Source organism: Mauremys mutica, chromosome 13 (assembly GCF_020497125.1).
Source record: "Mauremys mutica isolate MM-2020 ecotype Southern chromosome 13, ASM2049712v1, whole genome shotgun sequence".
Taxonomy (NCBI): domain Eukaryota; kingdom Metazoa; phylum Chordata; order Testudines; family Geoemydidae; genus Mauremys; species Mauremys mutica.
This window is the reverse complement of record NC_059084.1, coordinates 57,446,375-57,467,304: the sequence shown is the minus strand read 5'-3', so window position 1 is coordinate 57,467,304 and position 20,930 is coordinate 57,446,375. Positions and strand designations below refer to the sequence as shown.

The 20,930-nt window shown below is 44.2% G+C and overlaps 1 protein-coding gene across 1 annotated transcript in view; it reads right to left on the bottom strand.

Moving 5' to 3' along the window:
- LOC123347827 (cytosolic phospholipase A2 gamma-like) overlaps positions 1 to 20,930 on the bottom strand; it is a 36,247-nt gene continuing 15,317 nt past the window's right edge. The window contains exons 8-15 of the mRNA XM_044985017.1: positions 19,304 to 19,423; positions 18,781 to 18,906; positions 11,199 to 11,321; positions 10,307 to 10,432; positions 6,694 to 6,789; positions 3,927 to 4,081; positions 2,692 to 2,860; positions 1 to 167 (exon numbers count right to left, since the gene is read on the bottom strand). Of these exons, the coding sequence (XP_044840952.1) occupies positions 1 to 167; positions 2,692 to 2,860; positions 3,927 to 4,081; positions 6,694 to 6,789; positions 10,307 to 10,432; positions 11,199 to 11,321; positions 18,781 to 18,906; positions 19,304 to 19,423 (1,082 nt within the window). The remainder of the gene's footprint in view (positions 168 to 2,691; positions 2,861 to 3,926; positions 4,082 to 6,693; positions 6,790 to 10,306; positions 10,433 to 11,198; positions 11,322 to 18,780; positions 18,907 to 19,303; positions 19,424 to 20,930) is intronic.

The following is a 20,930-nucleotide window of genomic DNA, read 5'->3' as shown; positions in this document are numbered from 1 at the left end:
TTAAAACTCCTTGGTGGAGGAGGACACAATCTGCTGGATCTCCTCCCGAATTCTCTTCTTGTTGTTGGATACATTCATCTTGGCTTTTTTGAGGAGTACTTTGATATTGTCCTCTGAGTAGGATGAAGTAAAGGTGGTAAATGTTTCTCTGAAGTCCTTTATTTTACCTAGAAATAAAAGGGGTGAGTAAGTGACAAAGAGAGGAAAACAATGGTACTGCTTTTACACTTTTACTGCTCTCAGAAGCATAAAATCCAGGTACCTAAAGAGGCAGAGGAACAACATGGCCAACTCCTGAGGTTTTCATAGAATCAGAGAAATGTGCGGCTCAAAGGGACCTCAACACGTCACTAAGTCCAACTTCCTGTGCTGAGGCAGTATCAAGTGAACCTAGACCAACCATAACATGTGTTTGTCCAAGCTGTTCCTAAAATCTTCAGATGAGGATTCCACTAAGTACCTTGGAAACCTATTCCAGAGTGTAACTACCCTGAGAGTTAGAAAGTTTTTTCCCAGTTTTTCCCCCCACAAAAAAATAACATGTTACCAGATGACTAGGAACATAGACAATAAAGGGGAAGCGGTGCAGATCTGGATAAGTAAAGAACACATCACAGATGTTCTGAACAATTTGAATGAATTCAAATCAGCAGGGCCTGATGCTATTCACCTGACATTAGCTGAAGATATCTCGGAGCCACTGGCAATAATATTTATGAACTCATGGATGACAGGAGAGGTCCTGGAAGGCTGAAGATGAGCTCATCTTTAAAAAGGGGGGAAAGAGAGAGCCAGGGAACTTGGGAAGCTACTAGAACAATGTCTAAAACATTAAATTTGAAAATAACTGGAGGACAAAGAGGGGAACTCTAGCAGCCAGCATGGATTTACCTTTGAATAAATCACGCCAAACCAGCTTGATTTCCTTCTTGGACAGCGTAACTGATTTGGTGGATAGGGGGAATGCAGTGGGCATAATATAGCTTCAGCAAGGGTTTTGACACAGTCTCATATGGCATTCTCATAAGTAAGCTGGAGAAATGCGGACTTGGTAGGACAACCACTAAGTGGATATATAATTGGTTAAACAACCTCAAAGAAAGAGTAACTATTAATGGAATGATGTCAGATTGGAGGGAGGTCTCAAGTGGGGTTCCACAGGGATCTGTTCTGTGTTCAACATCTTTATTAATGATCTGGATGTAGGAATAGAGAATATACTGATCAAGTTTGCAGATAACACAAAGAGTGGTTGCCAAGACTTTGGAAGATAGAGCTAAAATTCAAAGGGATCAAGATAAATTGGAGCACTGGGCTATAGACAACAAAATTAAATTCAACAAAGACAAATGTAAAGTTCTGCACTTAGGGAAGAAAAACCAAATGCACAAATACAGAATGGGGGGTAACTGGCTTGGCAGCAGCACTTCTGAGAAGAATCTGGGAGTTGTGGTGGATCATGACCCCAATACGAGTCAGCAATGAGATGCCTTTGCAAAGAAAGTAAATGCAATTTTATGCTGCATTAACAAAGGCATAGTATGCAAGTCACGGCACCTAATTTTAGACCCCTAGAAAATCACTGGGATTCACACAGGCTGAGTTAGGCACCCAGGCTCCTGTGCAATGAATGAAGAGAGACAGGCTCCTGGGAAAGTGATCCACAAATGCCAGCACACTAGGCTGGTAAACACCAAAGCTAGCCCATGGGAGATGCCCAGGAGAGGGGTCTGCGTTAAGCACTGAGGGAGTTCAGCACCCAAGTCCAGGCTGGAAGGATGCACTTGTCTTTGCTTGGGGTTCTCAGCTGTGATGACAGACACTCTATAGCCTGGTGGTTATAGCACTTACACGGGTTGTGGGGGGCCCAGCATCCAGTCTCCTGCTCTGCTGACCCTCCAATTATTTATCCAAAGTGGAACAGCTACAACAGGGGATACTGAAGGATTCCCACATCACAATATCCCCTTGGCCAGTGGTTTTGGCATTCGCCTGAGAGATGGCACATCCCTCTTCAAATCCCTTCTCCCGTTCAGGCAGAGGGAGACCTTGACAGGCCGCCCCATCCCAGGTGAGTAACATACAGGGCCGGCTCCAGGAACCAGCTTAGCAAGCAGATGCTTGGGGTGTCCACTCCGGGGGGGGGGGGGGGGAAGGGGTGGCACGGCCAGCTATTTGGTGGCAAATAGGAGGAGGGTCCCTCACTCCTGCTCGGAGTGAAGGACCTCCTGCTGAATGGCCGCAGATCGCGATCGCGGCTTTTTTTTTTTTTTTTTTTTGCCTGCTTGGGGCGGCAAAACCCCTGGAGCCGGCCCTTGTGCCATAACCTCTGGGCTAAAAATGATGAAGGAGGGCACTTGGGGGGCCTGATCCTGCAGGCCACACCTCAGCACATCTGCCACAGCCAAGTGAGGCAGAGAAACGCCTCTCTGCATGCATCTGGAAGCCTGGGATGGGGCACCAGTGGTCATGCTCAGAGACAGAAACCCAGACACTGAGAGAACTTTTCCACAAATCTTAGGCCCTGAGCAAGTATAGGTTCCTAGAGTCTGGTGGCAGCTGAGCAGGGGTTTTGTGATTCCCAGTGAGGCGTGATTCTAACATTTTATTGGCTAAACCGGCAATGAGGCACGAAAGTCCCTTTGTGAATCTAGCCCATAGAGTTTTAGAAGAGATGTACAATTAAGTTACCTGGACAATTTTTGTTGTTGAAGAGAGGGAAGTGCATGACGGTAGGAACATCTTTTCCTTTGAAGATGTAGCAGTCAGATGGTTTATCAATGTCCTTAGTCTCTTCTGGGTTTATCTCAGGAAATGGGATGTTATTTGTCTCACAATACTTGGCAGTTTTCTTGATGGTCTGGGAAGGAGGGAAAAGTGATTTTAAAATAAATAAATAAATAAATAAAATGATCATTCCCACTAATAAAACGTGATGTCACTAATATGGCCAGGCTAGAGTTTTAAAAATACTCCTAACCTATAGTGTACAAACATTCCAAGGAGCCTCTAAGGAACTGACTAATCAAGGGCCTCCATGGAAACCAGACATGACCCTGTTTCTATATCTGTGTAGCCAGAATCTTCATATAACAATGCATATACTGTGGCTGAGGTTTTCATAAGCTCCTAAGGGATGTGGATGCCCAGTTCCCATTAAAATTAATCCCTTAGGTGGCTTTGAAAACCTCAGCCCATGGTAATGAACAGAAATCAAAACCCAGAGCTTCAGCTCCAAAAGCACAAGTTTGATTTTTGTTTTGTTTTGTTTTGTTTTGTTTTTTAAAAATTCACCTACAGGAAAACTCTTGCTCCATGTAAACAAAGTAGCAAAGTATTATAGGAGCTGGAGCTACTAGAGGGAGACAATATCACCTATGGAGCACTGGTGATATGTCAGGCTGAGGTTAGCGAGTTTGCAGAGTTCTAACTGAGTTATTGGAACTTAGTTCACATTTCTACTGACCCCGTCTCCTCCTGCTAGAGCACTCTTGGCTCTTTGGTGCTAACAGAAATAAAAATTGGTCAAACCTAATGACTGTCATTTAGCACATCAGCTAGGACTGTGAAACACACAGGGGCGTATCTGTGGAGTAAGCAGTTGCCATTTTTACAGAGTAAAACTGAACTTCAAGGAATTTCCTCTTCTTCCATGATATCCAAAGGGAAAGAAAGGTCATGACTGGTCACACGCCCTTACCCCAAACCCAAGTAACCTTGCAGGGAAAAAGGTAAATATTCCCAGTGGATCCTATGTGCCCACACATCTCAAATTGTGATCCCCACAGCAACTTCTGGGAATCCAAATGACTGCTGCTAACAACAGTGTAACCTCACTGGGTCACGGGCCAAGTCCTGGGTATTTGTGCAGTGCTTCATCAATGATTGGGGCATTCAGAGATATCACAATAAATAATAAAACTTACTTCGAAAGGATCCCCGTCGCTGAAGTCGAAGGAGAGGATCAGTTTCACTTTCCTCTCCGGGCGCAGAACGAGGGGGTAGGCGGAATTTATGGCAAGGCCGGCATCGATCAAGCAGATGAATTCTTCGTTGGTCAATCCAGTGGATTGGGCTTTTCCTGCAAAAGTGCATCCACATATTCTTTTAGGCTGTGATTTTTCCAAGGGGTCACAATAAGTGAGATGCCCAAATCCCCCTGAATGCCATGTGCATTTTCAAAGTTGCCTCAACTGGCAGATAAACTCCTAGTGGGATTTCCTAGGGCACCAAAGCAGGTTAGACCCTGTCAGGAGTAAGGACCCAGACCTAGCCTGCTTACATGCTAGCTTAACGCCCCCCTCCCCCTCAGCAGTCTAACCAGCACAACTGGGGCCCTGCTGAGCCACCTGATCAGCCCAAAGATCTGACTGGCTCTGGGGATCTGCAAACTTGCTCTTATGACCAGTGGCAGGGTGCTGGCAGCTCAAAGCATTCAACCCTGGATGGGAGAGCTCCTGCTCCTGCCCTGTGCCCAGCCTTGCTCCCACCTTATCTTGCTTCCACCTTGTCTTGCTCCCAGTAACTGTCTCCGATTCCTGGCCTCTGACTGCATTTGACTCTGGCACTGGTCCCCTGCCTTTCACTCTGGCACTGACCATCAACACCAATTCCTGGCTACTGATGCCTGGTGTCACCACTTGGCATGACTCCTGCTCTAACCAGTAGGCATGACGACCCCCATCCTAGTCACCCTGCTTGCATGCTTCTGTAATTACCACAAGGGGCCAGACTTGCAAAGGTGATTCGGTGCCTAAAGATACAAAGAAAGGCCCAGTGGGTATTCAGAAGTGCCCAGTGCCCACATTGATAAAGGTGTTTAGACACTTCTGCCCACAGCACCTAACAGATTTTGGAGCATAATATCAAATTTTCAAAGGGATTTAGGCACTTAGGAACCAAAATCCCATTGGCCTTCTATAGTCCTAAATCAGTTTGATGTTGCAATGCTGACCACATTGATGCCTAAATACCTTTAACAATCTGGGTCTCCGTGTCTGAATCCGATTAACCTCAGATGTCTATCAATATCTTTAGGCACCAAAACCTTGCCCTGAGCCTCCTTGAAAAACCTCAGCTCTACTTTTGTGAAATTAGTATCTAAACCAGCTCAGTGACACATGGGCATCATCAACAAACACATATTTGAGCCAGCGTTTGGTAAGTCTCCATTTTAGGAGAATCCCGGCTGCCTTATAAAGAAGTTCAGATTCAGGGCAAACTCCGAATCATATTAATACCCAGCACTTCTACTGTTTGTTTTGACAGTAGCTCACAACAGAGTGGGGGCAAACACAGCAACAACGCACTGACAATCACCTGTCCAAACAAAAGCCCCACATTCCCTTCAGGTTTCATGTGAAATCCCTTAATTTTACTTCCCATGAACACTCAAAAAGACAAAAAATGAAAAATATCTGCCTCCCCTCCGCAAAAAGAGAGTTGAAATTTCAAAATTGTTTCATTCCACAGGGATGGAAGCTGACTCATTTTCTGTTTTTCATGAACAACAACAGAGATTTTAATCCAATAATTTCCCTGTGGTTTTTTTTCTGTGAAAAAGTTGATTTTTGAAAATGGCTATTTTCCACTCAGAATAAAAAATATCACTTGATAAATGTTGACTGTAAAGAAAACCTCTTGTCTTAATGATGATTGGGGATGCCTTGCAATCTGATCGTCATAAAACCTTGTAAAATATATTGCCACACTGGCTCTCAAACAGTGGTCAGTGGATAATGCAAAACAAACCAAACCAAATATTCAGAAAAGTTTGTTGGTGCAAAAAGCAGAAATTCTATTTTTACTGCTGCTTTTAGTCTCTCCTGTGCCCAAGAATTTTCATAGGTTTGTGATAATTCTAATAGTCCTCAACATCCTCCCTCTGGGGCCTTGAGAAAGTCATTTCTCATTTTTGCACCTCAGGTCTCCATCGGTTACATGGGAATAACAACAGTTCTCTGCCTTGCAGGAAATTCTCAGCTATCACTAGACACTCAGGTAATATGGTAACGTGGAGGCTGATAAACAGGTTACTAGATACAGAATTTGTGATAATTTTCATGACACTATCTTTAAAGCTCTTTGTGGGCTATAAGATAGCTGCTCCTCCCCAATCCCTTCCCCACTGCTACCCCTTTCCCACCCCCGCCCTCTGCTGCCCCTAGTGCCCATTATACAGTATAACCGCCGCTTCCCTGCCCCTCACCACCTGCTGTCCCTAGCACCCATTATACATTATAGCAGCCCCTACACTCTGCTGTCCCAGTGCCCATTATATAGTCTCCCCTTCCCATCTCCACCCTCTGCTGCCCCCTAGTGCCCATTGTACAATATAGCTGCCCCTTCCCACCCTTTTAAACTGGGAATGGGTAATTACCTGTTCTGTTCATCACTTCTGAAGCACGTGGCATTGGCCATTTTCAGAAGACAAGATACTGGCCTAGATGGACCATTGGTCTGAGCCAGTATGGCCGTTCTTTTGTTCTCATAGTCTGCTGTCCCCAGCGACCCATTACACAGTTTCTCACCCTTTGCTGAGTTTTTTGCCCATTATACAGCATGGCTGCCTTTTTCTAATTACTTTCTATTTAATCTATTCTCTGTCAAAACAGAACCTGGAAAAACAAGGAAATTCATGCCACGGCTGTAGAAACAAATGTGGAAAATGCAATTCAAATGGATTTTGCTTACTATCTGTGTACAGAAAGTTGTTGGTCCACCCCCATGTCCAGTGGCACATACAGGTCACGGTTTTCCATAACAATTGCCATACACTCCATACACATCCTATTAGGCAAGAAAAATGGAATAAAAATCAAAGCTGAAAATAAGTACAAAGAAATAGCTAGGGGAAGTCTGCAGACTGAATTCCTTTCTTCCTATCAGTTGCTAGGTGTGAGTAAGGGCAGAGACAGTATTTGTTGATCAAAAGGCACTCAGGTAGCCCAGTGCCCCTTGAAGAGCAATTGCAATAAACACAGAGGTTATTCTGCTTCGGGGCTGCTGGACTCAGTATGTCTGATTTTCTAGCTCCCAGACCCACTGACAGACACTGTGCTACCAGGTGCAGGGACTCCCACTTGCTGGGCTGTTAGGAGTGGGTGCAGCCCCCACTGACAATGGATGTTTCTTTGCATTTTCACAGGCATAACTGAGGACCAGTTTTGCTATGACAGGACTTGGAATGGGGCTGGGGTTTGAGGAGAGAGCAGTGGGTCGGGAGTGAATGGGCTGGCCAGAAGACTGCCTGGGATCAGGGGGAACCCACAACTCCAGGGTCTTTTCACAGAGAAATTTGAAATATTGGGGTTTGTTCTGAATCAAGAACAAAATGGATTAACTGATGGAAAATATTCTCTTTTAGAAATAACTCTTTACCTTGGTTGAATTACCAGACCTAGAACACCTGACATTGTGCTTCTTGCTATGCTTGTAAAAATAAATAAATAAATTGTACTGTCAACAATTCTGTTGATTGTTAATACAAAGTTAATACTGTAACTAAATTAACTTTTGTCCAAAGGTAGGATTAGCCTTGGTTTACTCAAAAACACCTAAGGCTGCTAGATACTTAACTGCCACACTCCTTCATATTGTATTACTTCAGGATAAGTTCTAAATGCCCTTGTGTTCTCTTAAATTACAGCAAAGTCCCTCAGGGCCAAAAATAATAGTTCCATATTTTTAAGCACCTAGTGGGATTTTTAAATCAGTAGGAGTTAGGTGCCTAGATGCTTTCAAAAATCCCACTCCCGTGTTAAATCCTTTAAAAATATGGCCCTGAAACTGACAAACGCTCTTATTCAGCATCTCTATTTCTTTTCTGGGATTCCTTATTTCTTAACTATTACTATGCTTGGAAGGATGAGATTTTTATCAGTAAATGTCAATTTCATAGGCAGAGCCGGCTCTTGTTTTTTTGCCACCCCAAGCGAAAAGATTTTTGGCTGCCCCCAACCACAGCCCTGGACTCTTACCCTCCATCACCACTATTGCCACCCCCCACCTGCACCCCCTGCCACCCCAGCACTGGGCTCCCCCCTACCAGTGCTGGCTCTGCCTGCAATCCCCTCTCCTCCAGCTGGTCCGGCGCTACCAGGGTCTGGGTAAACCCTCAGCCCAGGATCCTTCCAGCCAGGGCTCCTGTCTCCGGGACCATCTGGGACCCGTAAGGGCAGAGCCAGGGGATCATCCCGGCAGGGGTCTGAGGAGCTGGGGAAGGGCAGCCCTGGAGGGATCGGAGTCCCGGAGAGCGGGACAGGGGCCCCGCACAGCAGCGCCCTGCTCTCTATGGCCCCGGTGCTGCCGCTGCTTCTGGCCGCCCTGCCACAGTCCCTGGGTGGCAAGGGCTTCTTCACCCAGCCCCGGCTGCTGCACTGGGGGGTGGCCACCCTGTGGCACCTGCAGACGGCTCCATGTGCCCCGTGGGGTGGCCCCCAGCCTCAGTGTCCCCCGCTCGGAGCCTGCCTTGCCCAGCCACATGGTGTGGGCGCTGCTTCCCCTCGGCACGCAACAAAGCAGCCCCAGGGCACCCCCGGCACAGGACGTGCTGCTGCTGCCAGGGCTGGCTCTAGGCTTTTGTGGCCCGAAGCAAAAAAAAAAAAAAAGATGGCCAGAATGCCGCCCCTGAAAATGTGCCGCCCCAAGCACGTGCTTGGTTTGCTGGTGCCTAGGGCCGGCCCTGTTCATAGGACATTCAAATGAATAAAAAAAAAATCCCATCTATGATGATAGAAATTTACAGAGGCAAAACATGAAAAATGCTGCTTGAGAACTCATTTGGGTTTGATTTAAGTATATTTACTTTATATATTTTGACATGTGATGTTGTTGATTTGTGTTTTAATGGTTATAAAGCTTGAACTTTTTGAATGTCAGTGTTAGGAGACACATCCTCATAGACTTTCAATAGGATTTTGGTGGCAAAGGACCTGAGGGCCTTACATAAGAACATATAAATGGCCAGAAGGAATGAACAGAACAGGGCAATTTATTGAATGATCTATCTCCTGTCATGCAGTCCCAACTTCTAGTAGTCAGAGCTTTACGGACACCCAGATCATTGGGTTGTATTCCTGACCATCTTGTCTAATAGCCATTGATGGACCTAGCCTGTGTGAACTGTTCTAATTATTTTTTTAACCTGATTACACTTTTGGCCTTCAAAACATCCCCTGGCAATGAGTTCCACAGGTTGAATGTGCATTGTGTAAAGAAATATTTTCTTGTGTTGGTTTCTAACGTATTGCGTATTAATTTCATTGGGTGAGTAAAGTCCATGTGCTACGTGAAATGGTAAATAACACTCCCCTATTCATTTTCTCCCACACAATTTACAATTTTATAAATGTCTGTCATATCTCCCCTCAGTCATCTCTTTTTCAAGTGGAACAGTCCCCGTCGTTTTAATCTCTCTTCATACGGAAGCTGTTCCATACCCCTAATAATTTCTGCTGCCCTTTTCTGAACCTTTTTCAGTTCTAATATGCATTTTTTGAGATGGGGTGTCCAAATCTGCACACAGTATTCACGATGTGAGTGTACCATGGATTTATATAGAGGCAATATGACATTTTCTGTCTTATTATCTATTCCTTTCCTAATGATTCCCAATATTTTGTTCACTTTTTTGACTGCCGCTGCACACTGAGTGGATGGTTAGTTTTCAGACAACTACCCACAAAGACTCCAAGATCTCTTTCTTCAGTGGTAACAGCTAATTTAGACCCCATCATTTAGTATTTATAGAGTTGGGATACTGTTTTCCAATGTGCATTACTTTGCATTTATCAACATTGTATTTCATCTGTAATTTTCTTGCCTTGTCACTCGGTTTTGTGAGATCCCTTTGTAACTCTTCCCAGTCTGATTAGGATTTAACTATCTTGAATATTGTATCATCTGCCAGTTTTGCCATTGCACATTTTTCCCCTTTCTCCAGATCATTTATGAATATGTTCCACAGCCCTGGTCCCAGCACAGATCCTTGGGGGACTGCACGATTTACCTCTCTCCATTGTGAAAAGTGACTATTTATTCCTAGTCTTTGTTTCTCTAACCTTGAACCAGATACTGGTTAACTTTTTATTTTTCCCTCTTAATGTGAGGGGGGAAATAGTAGAAGAAAGAGCTGACACACTTGAAATGATAAATTATGGAGGGAAATATTTAAATGAAATTTTTCTTCCTTCTAGGGCACATCTGGTTCTTTGCTCCCATATCTGGAGGGATAATTTGGAAAGTCAGTGGGCTGGATGACTTTGAAAATCCCCATCTAAGTGACAAAAGTTTCTATAAGACTTGCCTCCAAGTTCCTTTATCAAAGTCCAGATGTATTTAGCGAACTCCGCAATCCTATCTTCACAGCTCTTCAGATTCCAGGACACACTCATTTCACAGCACTTCAGATTGGAATACTTGCTATTCTCCTCTGCATTAATAAAGGATAAAATGAGGTTAGATCTGGGACAAGCACAGGGACGTTCAAGGGGGACTAAGGCAGTTTCAGTGCCCAGGTCCCATTGAAAAGTAATAAGATTTGGGGTCCTAATTCCTTGAGGCCTTTTTGAAAACCTCAGCCTGTGTCTGTTGGAACTGCTCGGGGGATTTGGGAAAATATTGGCAAATCATGGATGTTGTCATGCAAGCCAGCATGCAGAAATTCATTCATTCATTCACAGCAATTCATGATATCTGGCATTACCTAAGGCACCAAAGGAAGTGGACTTTGGACTCCATTTGAAAATCCCATTCTAAATCATTAGGGAGAGGTGGTAAATTTAGTCCTGCTGCCAGAGGCGGCTCTACCTTTTTGGCCGCCCCAAGCAGTCATGCGCGGGAGGTGCCCCGGAGCCACGGGAGCAGCGGACCTCCCGCGGGCATGACTGCAGAGGGTCCGCTGGTCGCGCGGCTCGGCTGGACCTCCCGCAGCTGTGGACGGTTCGCAGGTCCGGCGGCTCTGCTTGAGCTGCCGCAGGCATGCCTGCGCGAGGTCCAGCCGAGCCACGGGACCAGCGAACCGTCCGCAGTCATGCCTGCGGGAGGTCCACTGGAGCCGCGGGACGAGCGCCCCCTCCGCAGTCATGCCCGCAGGAGGTCCGCCGGCCCAGCCTGCCGCCCCCCCGGGAAAGGGCCGCCAAACGCGCATCCTTGCCGCGCTGGGGTCTGGAGCCGGCCCTGCCTGCTGGTCCACTTGCCTTTCAGCACTTCCTTCAGCTGCCTGAAGAGTCCCTCGCAGTTTTTCCCAGCTGAGGCATGAATGTGGAGCTCCAGAAGGAGGAGGAGAACACCCCGACTGTGTACACTAGTGCAATCAGTACCTGGGGAGGAAAGAGAACATAATGTGTCCAGCAGGCAGCTATTTGTCCTGTGAGCCCCTGGGGATGAAGAGAGGAAAGACTCATGTCCCCAGTGCCCAAAGACTCTCGAGAGCAGGGATGCAACAGTCAGTGTAGGGTCAGACACCTGGCTGCAGAATCTGTCTGTACCTGGTGTCCTAGAATGTCAGGCCCCACGTCAGTGGAAGGAGGAGGGCGATGGTTAGAACTCACCTCCCAATGACACCTGGCTTACGGTGTGAGCTACCTGGGGCTGATGTGGGCTTCTTACAATTTTATTTATTTATTTAATGAAAAATGGTTGTTCAATCAAATACTTGGGCCAACTAAGCTCTGAGGAGGTCATTTCGGCCTCCTGGGACAAATGCACCCACCACTACTAAGCATCATCCCGTTTGGTCCAGGACCTACAGCTCTCAAGGAAAGTTCAGCTCCATCTGTCAGGCCATGGAGGTGGAGAAGTAATTACAGCCACGCTGCCAAACCTGCAGTCATTGGACTTTCCAGGGGTAGAAGCAGAGAAGGCTAGGGGGAGATTCCCCAAACATGCTTAAGTGTTAGCTGGTTTGGGCTACAGATACTGATCTATGAGAGAACCTTCCCTTTTATCCCATGACTCCTTACTTTGCTTCAGAGCCTCTGGTAAGGCATCTTGTCAATGGCTTTCTAAAATAAATGGGTTTTGTGTTCCTAAATCAGTGTTGCACGGTCGTGAGACTTGGGCTTCTAAGGATGTGATTCATGAAGATATGAAGCGTTTACTTCAATTGAAATCAATGTGAGTTAGGCCACTAAATAAAAATCTGGGTCTAAGTCACTCTCACTCTTTAAAATGGGACTTGGCCATCTAAATCACATGGTAGATGGTCAAATCTACTCAGATGCCTAAAAGTGCAGATAGACACCTAGTGGCATTTTCAAAGTGCCTAAGTTAGTTAGCACCTACCTTCCAATGGGAGCCAGGCACCTTATCTGCTTAGGTACTTTTGAAAATGCCACTAAATTCTTATCAGCATCATTAGCCATCTAAATCTGGCCTTTAGGCCTTGGAACAGTGATCAGAGCAAGGCATAAATACCTCTAAAAATGTGAGTTTTTTATACCCCTTTTGCCTCGGACAGGGATGTGGGCAGTCAGGCCTAGTGGTCCAGATTAGAAAACATGCCTCACAGTGACAGACTCAGCCAGCTCAATCTATTTACCTTAAGAAAGAGAAATTGGTGACTTGATTTCAGTCTGTAAGTACCTACACGAGGACCAAATATTTAATAATGCATTTTTCAAGCCAGGAGAGAAAGATGTAATATGATCTAATAGCTGGAAGTTGAAGCAAGAAAAATTCAGACTGGAAATAAGGCGTCTATTTTGAACAGTGAGAGTAATTAACCATTCAAATAATTTACAAAGGATAGTGCTGGATTTTCCATCACTGGCAATTTTTAAATCAGGATTGGATGTTTCTCTCAAAGATAATAGGCAGCACGTGTAAAACAAACAAAAGGAAGTATTTCTTCACACAGTGGCACAGTTAACCTGTGGAACTCTTTGCCAGAGGATGTTGTGAAGGCCAAGACTATAACAGAGTTCAAAAAAGAACTTGATAAGTTCATGGAGGATAGGTCTATCAATGGCTATTAGCCAAGATGGGCAGGGATGGTGTCTCTAGACTCTTTTTGCCAGAAGCTGGAATGGATGACAGGGGATGGATCACTTGATGATTACCTGTTCTGTTCATTCTTTCTGGGGCACCTGGTATTGGCCACTGTTGGAAGACAGGATACTGGGCTAGATGGATCATTGGTCTGACCCAGGATGGCCGTTCTTATGTTCTTAAAGATCTGTTCTAGGAATTATTTTGGGGGAAGTTCTCTGGACTGTGTTATACAGGAGGTCAAATAAGATGATCACAATAGTCTCTTCTGGCATTGGTACCCTTTCCCGCAATGGAAAACAAACAACACAGGGGCCACCCGATTAAATTAGTAAGCAGAAGGCTTAATACAAACAAAAGGAAATATTTTTTGCATATACTGCACAGTTAACTTGTGGAACTCATTGCCATGGGATGTTGTGATGGCCAAAAGGACAACTGGTTCAAAAAAGAACTAGATAAATTCATGAAGGATAGGTCAAGATTGTCAGGGGTGTAAACAGACAGTAAAGGGTTAAGAAATTCACCTAGCCTAGCTGACACCTGACCAGATATTTCAAGAGGAAGGAGGAAGTTTTTCCTTTGTTCTATTCAGAAAAGTTTGTGCTGGAGTGAAGGATTCAGGAATCAGCCATCTAACATTTCTTAGAAGTAGTAAGTGTTTAGAGATGGAATGTATTAGATTATGTTTATTTTCTTTTGTGACTTCATTTTGCAAAAGAGGGAGAATCAAATTGGGTGTCTTTGTGTAACTAAGGTTTTTACCCAGAGGGACATCCTCTGTGTTTTTTAATCTGTTGTCTGTAAGAGTAGCTTGCATGCTAATCTCACAGAGGTATTCGTTTCAGCCTTTTCCTTTAATTAAAAGTCTTCTTCTAAAGAACCTGATTGATTTTTTCCTTGTTTTAAGATCCAAAGGTTTTTTGGATCTGGGATCACCAGGAATTGGTGGGAGGTGAATCAGTCTCAATCCTGCCTGGAAAGGGGGGATAAAGACTGGGAAAATATCTGGGGGGAAGACAGAGTTTCCAAATGACTCTCCCATGAATTTGTTTAAATCATTTGGTGGTGGCAGCATACTGAGCGAAGCTGGTAATTAAGTTTAGGGGTTCTCATGCAGGTCCCCACATCTGTACCCTAAAGTTCACAGTAGAGGTGAAATATATGACACGCCATTCTTGGGGCAACCGTAAACCTCTAACTGCCAGAACCCAGGACGGAAAGTCAGGGGTTGATCTTTCCAAAATTGCCCTAATCTGTACAATCTCCTGAAGGTCTGGTACTGGTCACTGTCATAGACAGGAGAGTGGGCTAGATGAACCATCGATCTGATCTAGGAGAGCAGTTCTTATGTTCTTATTTGAAATCTAAGGACCTAGGTGAAGGGTTTTAATAGTATTTAGGCACCTAAAGATGGATATAGGTGCCTAGTGGGATTTTCAAACATGCATAGGCCTACCTTTTACAGAATATAATGGGAGTTGGGTACTTAAGCGGCTTAAACATTTTTAAAAATACCAATAGGGGCCTACCTGCAGCCTTATGCCCCTAAATGCCTTCGAAATTTGCCCCTTAATAGAATGACCTAAGGAGGCAGAGTGGCCTAATATCTGAGCACTAAAGTAGTACTCAAATGCTCTGGGTTATATGTCCCCCAATCTCACACTTGGCATGTTACTTCACTGTCCTATATGTCTGCTTCTCCTGATGTGCTACGGAAATAATGAAATACTTCAAATAAAGTGCTTTGATTTCTGATGAAAACTGCTACATCAGAGAAAGGTATCATTATTATTAATAATAATATTTAGGCTTAGCAGAATTTGATAGGTTTTCTTTTAGATTTATATCTATTTAAATTTTCACAGCTCTAAAAAAATGTGGAGAGAGAGACAACTATTTAATGGCAGCAGTTGTGGAGAGTCAGCAAGTTAAAACTTTATAAACCGTTAAAATGCAAACTGCCAAAATATACAAAGTAAATATCCTTAAATCCACAAATCACACCTGTTTTTACTACTCAATTGTAACTCCATTTATTGTACCAAGCCTAATTCAAAAGTCTAAATCACTAGATCTTGACTCAAATAAGTTTTCAAGAAGCATTTTTCTTATGCTTCCTATCTGAAAATTTTGATTATCATCGATGGAAATATTTTTCATTGGTTTGTGTGTGTATTGTGAAATCAATGTTTACCAATAAATATCTAATCCTATCAAGCCTATAAATAGCCTTGCTGCTACCTGGTCTTCTCATAGCAACTATCTCCATCTCTTTTCCAACTACACCAGGATAGATGGTTATGTTCCATTCCATTGGATGTCCCCATTGCAAATCTAGACCTTGCTATTGGGTTATTGGAATGCACTCTCTACGGGGTTACATATTAAATCCACCCAGAAATTGAAAGTGTTGTAGAATTCAGCAACCTCTTTGTTACGCTGGAAAATCCAATTTCAGCACATTGCATGAGGATTCTGGGATGTCCACTGACTGTCTAGGGATTTCTAGGGAAGAATTTGAGGCATTGGTTTCCACAGCTAAGGACGAAAATGCAATAAGATGTAGCTGAGAAAGTACTGCTCTATGACATACTGACACAGTTGTGTTTGTTGGAGGAACTTATGATGTAACTTCTCAATGAAGAAGGAGATGTTTAGAAAGATTTATCAAATAGATAGATAGATAGATAGATAGACAGATAGATAGATAGACAGATAGATAGATAGATAGATAGAAAGTCCATAAAGGGCCATGTCTAGTCTGACTTTCTGCACAACATAGGTCAGTGAATTTCACAGAGTAACTCCTGCATCTGTCACATAAATCCGGGTTGAAATAGAAAAGATCTTTGCAAAAGTGACTTTTATTCTATATTTAAAAACTTTAGCTGATGGAGAATCCACCACACACCTAGGTACATTCGCAAGCATTGAATCCCCCCTCTGTTTAAATTTCACACCATACCTCTAACCTGCATTTGTCTAGCTTCAGCTTCCAGCCACTGGAGCTGGCTCTGCCATTATCTGCTAAATAAAAGACCTATCTGCTCTGAGAAATCTCTCCAGGCAGATGCTTATGCACTGTAGTCAAGAAGCCTTTTGCCTTCTCTTTAGCCTGGTCTACACTACAAGTTTATCTCAAATTTAGCAGCGTTAAACCAAATTAACCTTGCACTCATCCACACAATGAAGCCCTTCATTTCAATATAAAGGGCTCTCAAATGTATATCCGTACTCCACCCCAAAGGGGAGTAGCACTGAAATTGGTATTGCCATTTTGAATTAATGTTAGTGTGGCCACAATTTGACGGTACTGGCCTCCGGGAGCTATCCCACAGTGCACCATTGTGACCACTCTGGACATCAATCTGAACTCGGATGCACTGGCCCGGTAGACAGGAAAAGCTCCATGAACTTTTGAATTTCATTTCCTGTTTGCCCAGCGTGGAGCACTGATCAGCACAGGTGACCATGCAGTCCCAGAATCAAAAAAGAGCTCCAGCATGGACCGTACGGGAGGTCTCTGTATGGGGAGATGTATCTGTTCTAGCAGAACTCTGTTCCAGTAGACGAAATGCCAAAACATTTTGAAAAAAGCTCCAAGGCTATGATGGACAGAGGCCACAACAAGGACTCAACACAGTGCTGCATGAAACGTAAGGACCTGAGACAAGCGTACCAGAAAGACAAAGAATCAAATGGACGCTCACGGAGGGAGGGGCGACTGACGACTGTAGCTATCCCACAGTTTCCGCACTCTCCGACAACCATTTGAATTCTTGGCTGAGTTCCCAAAGCCTGAAGGGTCAAAAACATTGTTGCGGGTGGTTCAGGGTATATGTCGTCGTCCCCCACACCACCTCCCTCCCTCTGTGAAAGCAAAGGGGAAAAAATCCTTTCTCGCCTTTTTTCAACATCACTGGATGTCTACTGGATGCTGCTGGCAGATGTGATGCTGCAGAACTACACAGCAGCATCCCATTTCCTTCCTTGGCCTTGAAGACGGCAGATGGTACAGTAGGACTGATAGCTGTTATCATCATCCCATGAGTGCTCCTGGCTGACTTCGGTGAGGTCGGCCAGGGGCGCCTGGGTAAAAATGGTAATGACTCCAGGTCATTCTCTTTGTTAAGCTTTGTCTAATGGAGATTCACTCCTGCCTCGAATATCATAGCAGCTGGAGACTGCCCTCCCCTCCCCATTTGATCTCTGCTTGCAGAGGCAATAAAGTCAGTGTTGTTTCTTATTCATGCATTCTTTATTACTTCATCACACAAATGGAGGGATAACTGCCACGGTAGCCCAGGAGGGGTTGAGGAGGAGGGAAGCAACAGGTGGCATTGTTGCAGAGGCACCCCCTAAAATGGCATGCAGCTCATCATTTCTGCGGGATGTCTGGGGCTCTGACCCAGAGTGGCTGTTTGCCTCTCTGGTTCTTTAGTAGACTTGCCTGATATTCTAGGCAGGACTGACTCTCCATTAGACAAAACTTAAAGAAGAGAATGACCTGGGGAGACATTCCCATTTTTGTCCATGAGCCCCCGACCGACTCACCGAGGCTGGCCAGGAGCACCCTTGACAGCAACAGATTGTACAATGTGACTGGTAACTATCATTTTCAACTTGCAAAGCAGCAGACGGTACAGTAGGGCTGGTAATCATCTTTGCTAATTTGCAAAAGGCAAGGGGATGCTGCTGTGTAGCGTTGCAGTGCCACGTCTGTTAGCAACATCCAGTAGACATACGGTGACAGTGAAAAAAGGCTGAACGGGCTCCATGGTTGCCGTGCTATGGCATCTGCCTGGGTAATCCAGGGAAAAGGGCGCAAAATGATTGTCTGCTGTTGCTTTCATGGAGTTGACTGACAACATTTACCCAGAATCACCTGCAACACTATTTTTGCCCCATCATGCACTGGGATCTCAACCCAGAATTCCAATGGGTGGGGGATACTGCGGGAACTATGGGACAGCTACCCACGGTGCAACGCTCCGGAAATCGACGCTAGCCTTGGTACATGGACGCACACCGCCAAATTAATGTGCTTAGTGTGGCCTCATGCATTCAACTTTATACAAGCTGTTTCCAAAAAACAGTTTCTGTAAAATCGGAATAATCCCGTAGTGTAGACATACCCTTTCTTAAGCTAAATTGACTGAACATCCTTAGTCTCTCTTTAAGAGGCTATTTTTTTTCAAGGCCTTGGGTAATTCTTGTAGCTCTTTTCTGAACTCTTTTGAATTTTTCAGCATCCTTTTGGGGTGTCTCTGAGGTTTAGCACCCAACTGTGCCCATAGCTAGACTAAAGTGGGACCTTCTTCAAAGCTCATTATTGCAAAGCAGTTAGCAATGGCATGTTGCATGAGTCACTCCATATTATTATATATTTGGAATGATTGTCAATGGTTCTCAGACCTTTCTTTGTTCTAACAGAAACCAAAATAAAAAATAAATACATTTTTAAAACTTATTAAGAGAAGATGCAAAATTATTTACTTTCCTAGCATTCTTCTTCAGCATGGATTAGCACTATATTCAAATGCAGTCATTTTAACATAAGAATGATCATAAATTTTTGTTTTCCCTTTTAAGGTGAGGGGGAAAATAGTAGCAGATAGAACTGAAACACTTGAAATGATGAATTATGCAGGAAATAGTTACATTTTCTTCCTTTTAGAACGAATCTGTTTCTTTGCTCCTACATCTGGAGCAATAATTTGGAAAATTGATGGGCTGGATGGCTTTAAAAAGCCCCATCTAACTGAGAAAATTTTCTATAAGACTTGCCTCCAACTTCATTTTCAAAGATCCTGATGAGGTGAGCGAACTCTGTAATCCTTTCTTCCAAGGTCTTCAAATGCCAGGTCTCACTCACTTCACAGCACTTCAGGTAGGAATTGTTGCTATTCTCCTCTGCATAAATAATGGGTGAAATGATGTTAGATTTGAGACAAGGAATGGAAGACTCATTAGATATGTTATGGAATACAGGGATGTTCAAGGCAATTTTGGTGCTCAGGTCCCCTTGAAAAGCAATAGGATTGGTGGTCCTAATTAACTCAGGCCCTTTTGAAAACCTCAGCCTGTGTCTGTTGGAACAGCTTTAGGGATTTGGGAAAATATTGGCAAATACACGTATGTTGTCATAGAAATGAGCATACCACAATTAATTAATTCACTCATTCACAGCAATTCATGATATCTGGCATTACCTAAGACACCAAAGGAATTGGACTTTGGACCCCATTTGAAAATCCCATTCTAAATAATTAAGGAGAGGTGGTAAATTTAGTCCTGCTGGTCCACTTGCCTTTCAACACTTCCTTCAGCTGCCTGAAGACTCCCTCGCAGTCTTTCCCTGCTGAGGCATGAACAAGAAGTTCCAAGAGGTGGTGGACACCCTGACAATGTGCACAAGTGCAATCAGTACCTGGGGAGGAAAGAGAACATAATGTGGTCAGCAGGCAGTTGTTTGTCCTGTGAGCCCCTGGAGGTGAAGAGAGGTGAGACTCATGTCCCCAGTGCCCAAAGACTCTCCAGTGTAGGGTCAGACACCTGGCTGCTGAATCTGTCTGTACCTGGTGTCCTAGAATGTCAATAGTTAGAACTCACCTCCCAATGATACCTGGCTTATGGTGTGAGCTATCTGGGGCTGATGTGGGCGTCTCACAATTTTTTTAATTTATTGAATGAAAAATGGTTGTTCAACCAAATTGGCAACTGGTTTGAGGTTTCAGCTGCTTGGTGCTGACTAAGCTCTGAGGAGCTCATTTGGGCCTCCTGGGACAAATGCACCCACCACTACTAAGCATCATCCCATCTGGTCCTGGACCTACAGCTCTAAAGGAAAGTTCAGCTCCATCTGTCAGGCTGTGGAGGTGGGGAAGTAACTACAGCCACGCTGCCAAACCTGCAGTCAGTGGATTCTCCAGAGGTACAAGCAGAGAAGGGCAGGGGGAAATTCCCCCATGCTCAAGTGTTAGCTGGTTTGGAGTTTCATGCTGACTAAGCTCTGAGGAGGCAATTTGTGCCTACTGGGATAAGTCCACCTACCGCTGAAAGGCACAGAACCTGGTGGTCCTCGTAGACCTCCTATAAAAGGCAAACAAACAGCCCATTAGTATTGTTGAATTCCCATCTCCCTGTCTACCACCTCACACACCTTCCAACCCATCAAAAATTCAGGCATCCTCACCTGTCCACCAGAATAGTTCAGCACCCCTGTTTGGCCCCTCCCCTTAGCTTTCCCTTGCATCAAGTTTGCATTTCTCTTCCTCACTCATAACGCCACCCTGGCCAACTCCTAGAAGAAGTTCAGGATCCCAGTTTCAGAAACTCCACGTGGAGTTGGGTTGCAATGGTGGATGGAGCCCATAAGAAGTCACAGCTCAGACTACACTGCCAATCCTGCAGTTGCTGGATCTCACTAGTGAATGGTTATTCTGTTCTGGACACTTGGTGAATCTAAGGAAATGTCTTCCATTGGATACAGCAAGCGGTTTGCAGGGTAGAAGTTAATAAATTGAACTCTGGCATTAGGTCTGGTCATGAGGGCTTGGAAGGAAGTCTGTACTTCATGACTTCACAGTAGACCTGGTTTCAAATTTCCTAACAGCACATTCTGCATCAGAAATGGCCATTTATTCAAATTTCAACTTTTCATGGGAACATGTTGATTTTGACAAACTGGAACATATCAATTTCGGTTGAAATTTGGAACATACTGCTTTTCATGACATTTCTTTTTGGTGAAAAGAGAATTGAAACAAAGTGTTTTGATAGGTTGAAATGTACCTTATCAGAATGAAATGTTTCAATTTTAGCCCCCAACATGAATATAGAATATAAAGTCACATTTTAAAAAGTTTAAATCAGAACAGAGGGAAAACTTTGATTGACCTGTAAATAATTTTTTTTCAAACATTTTGAAATTGTTT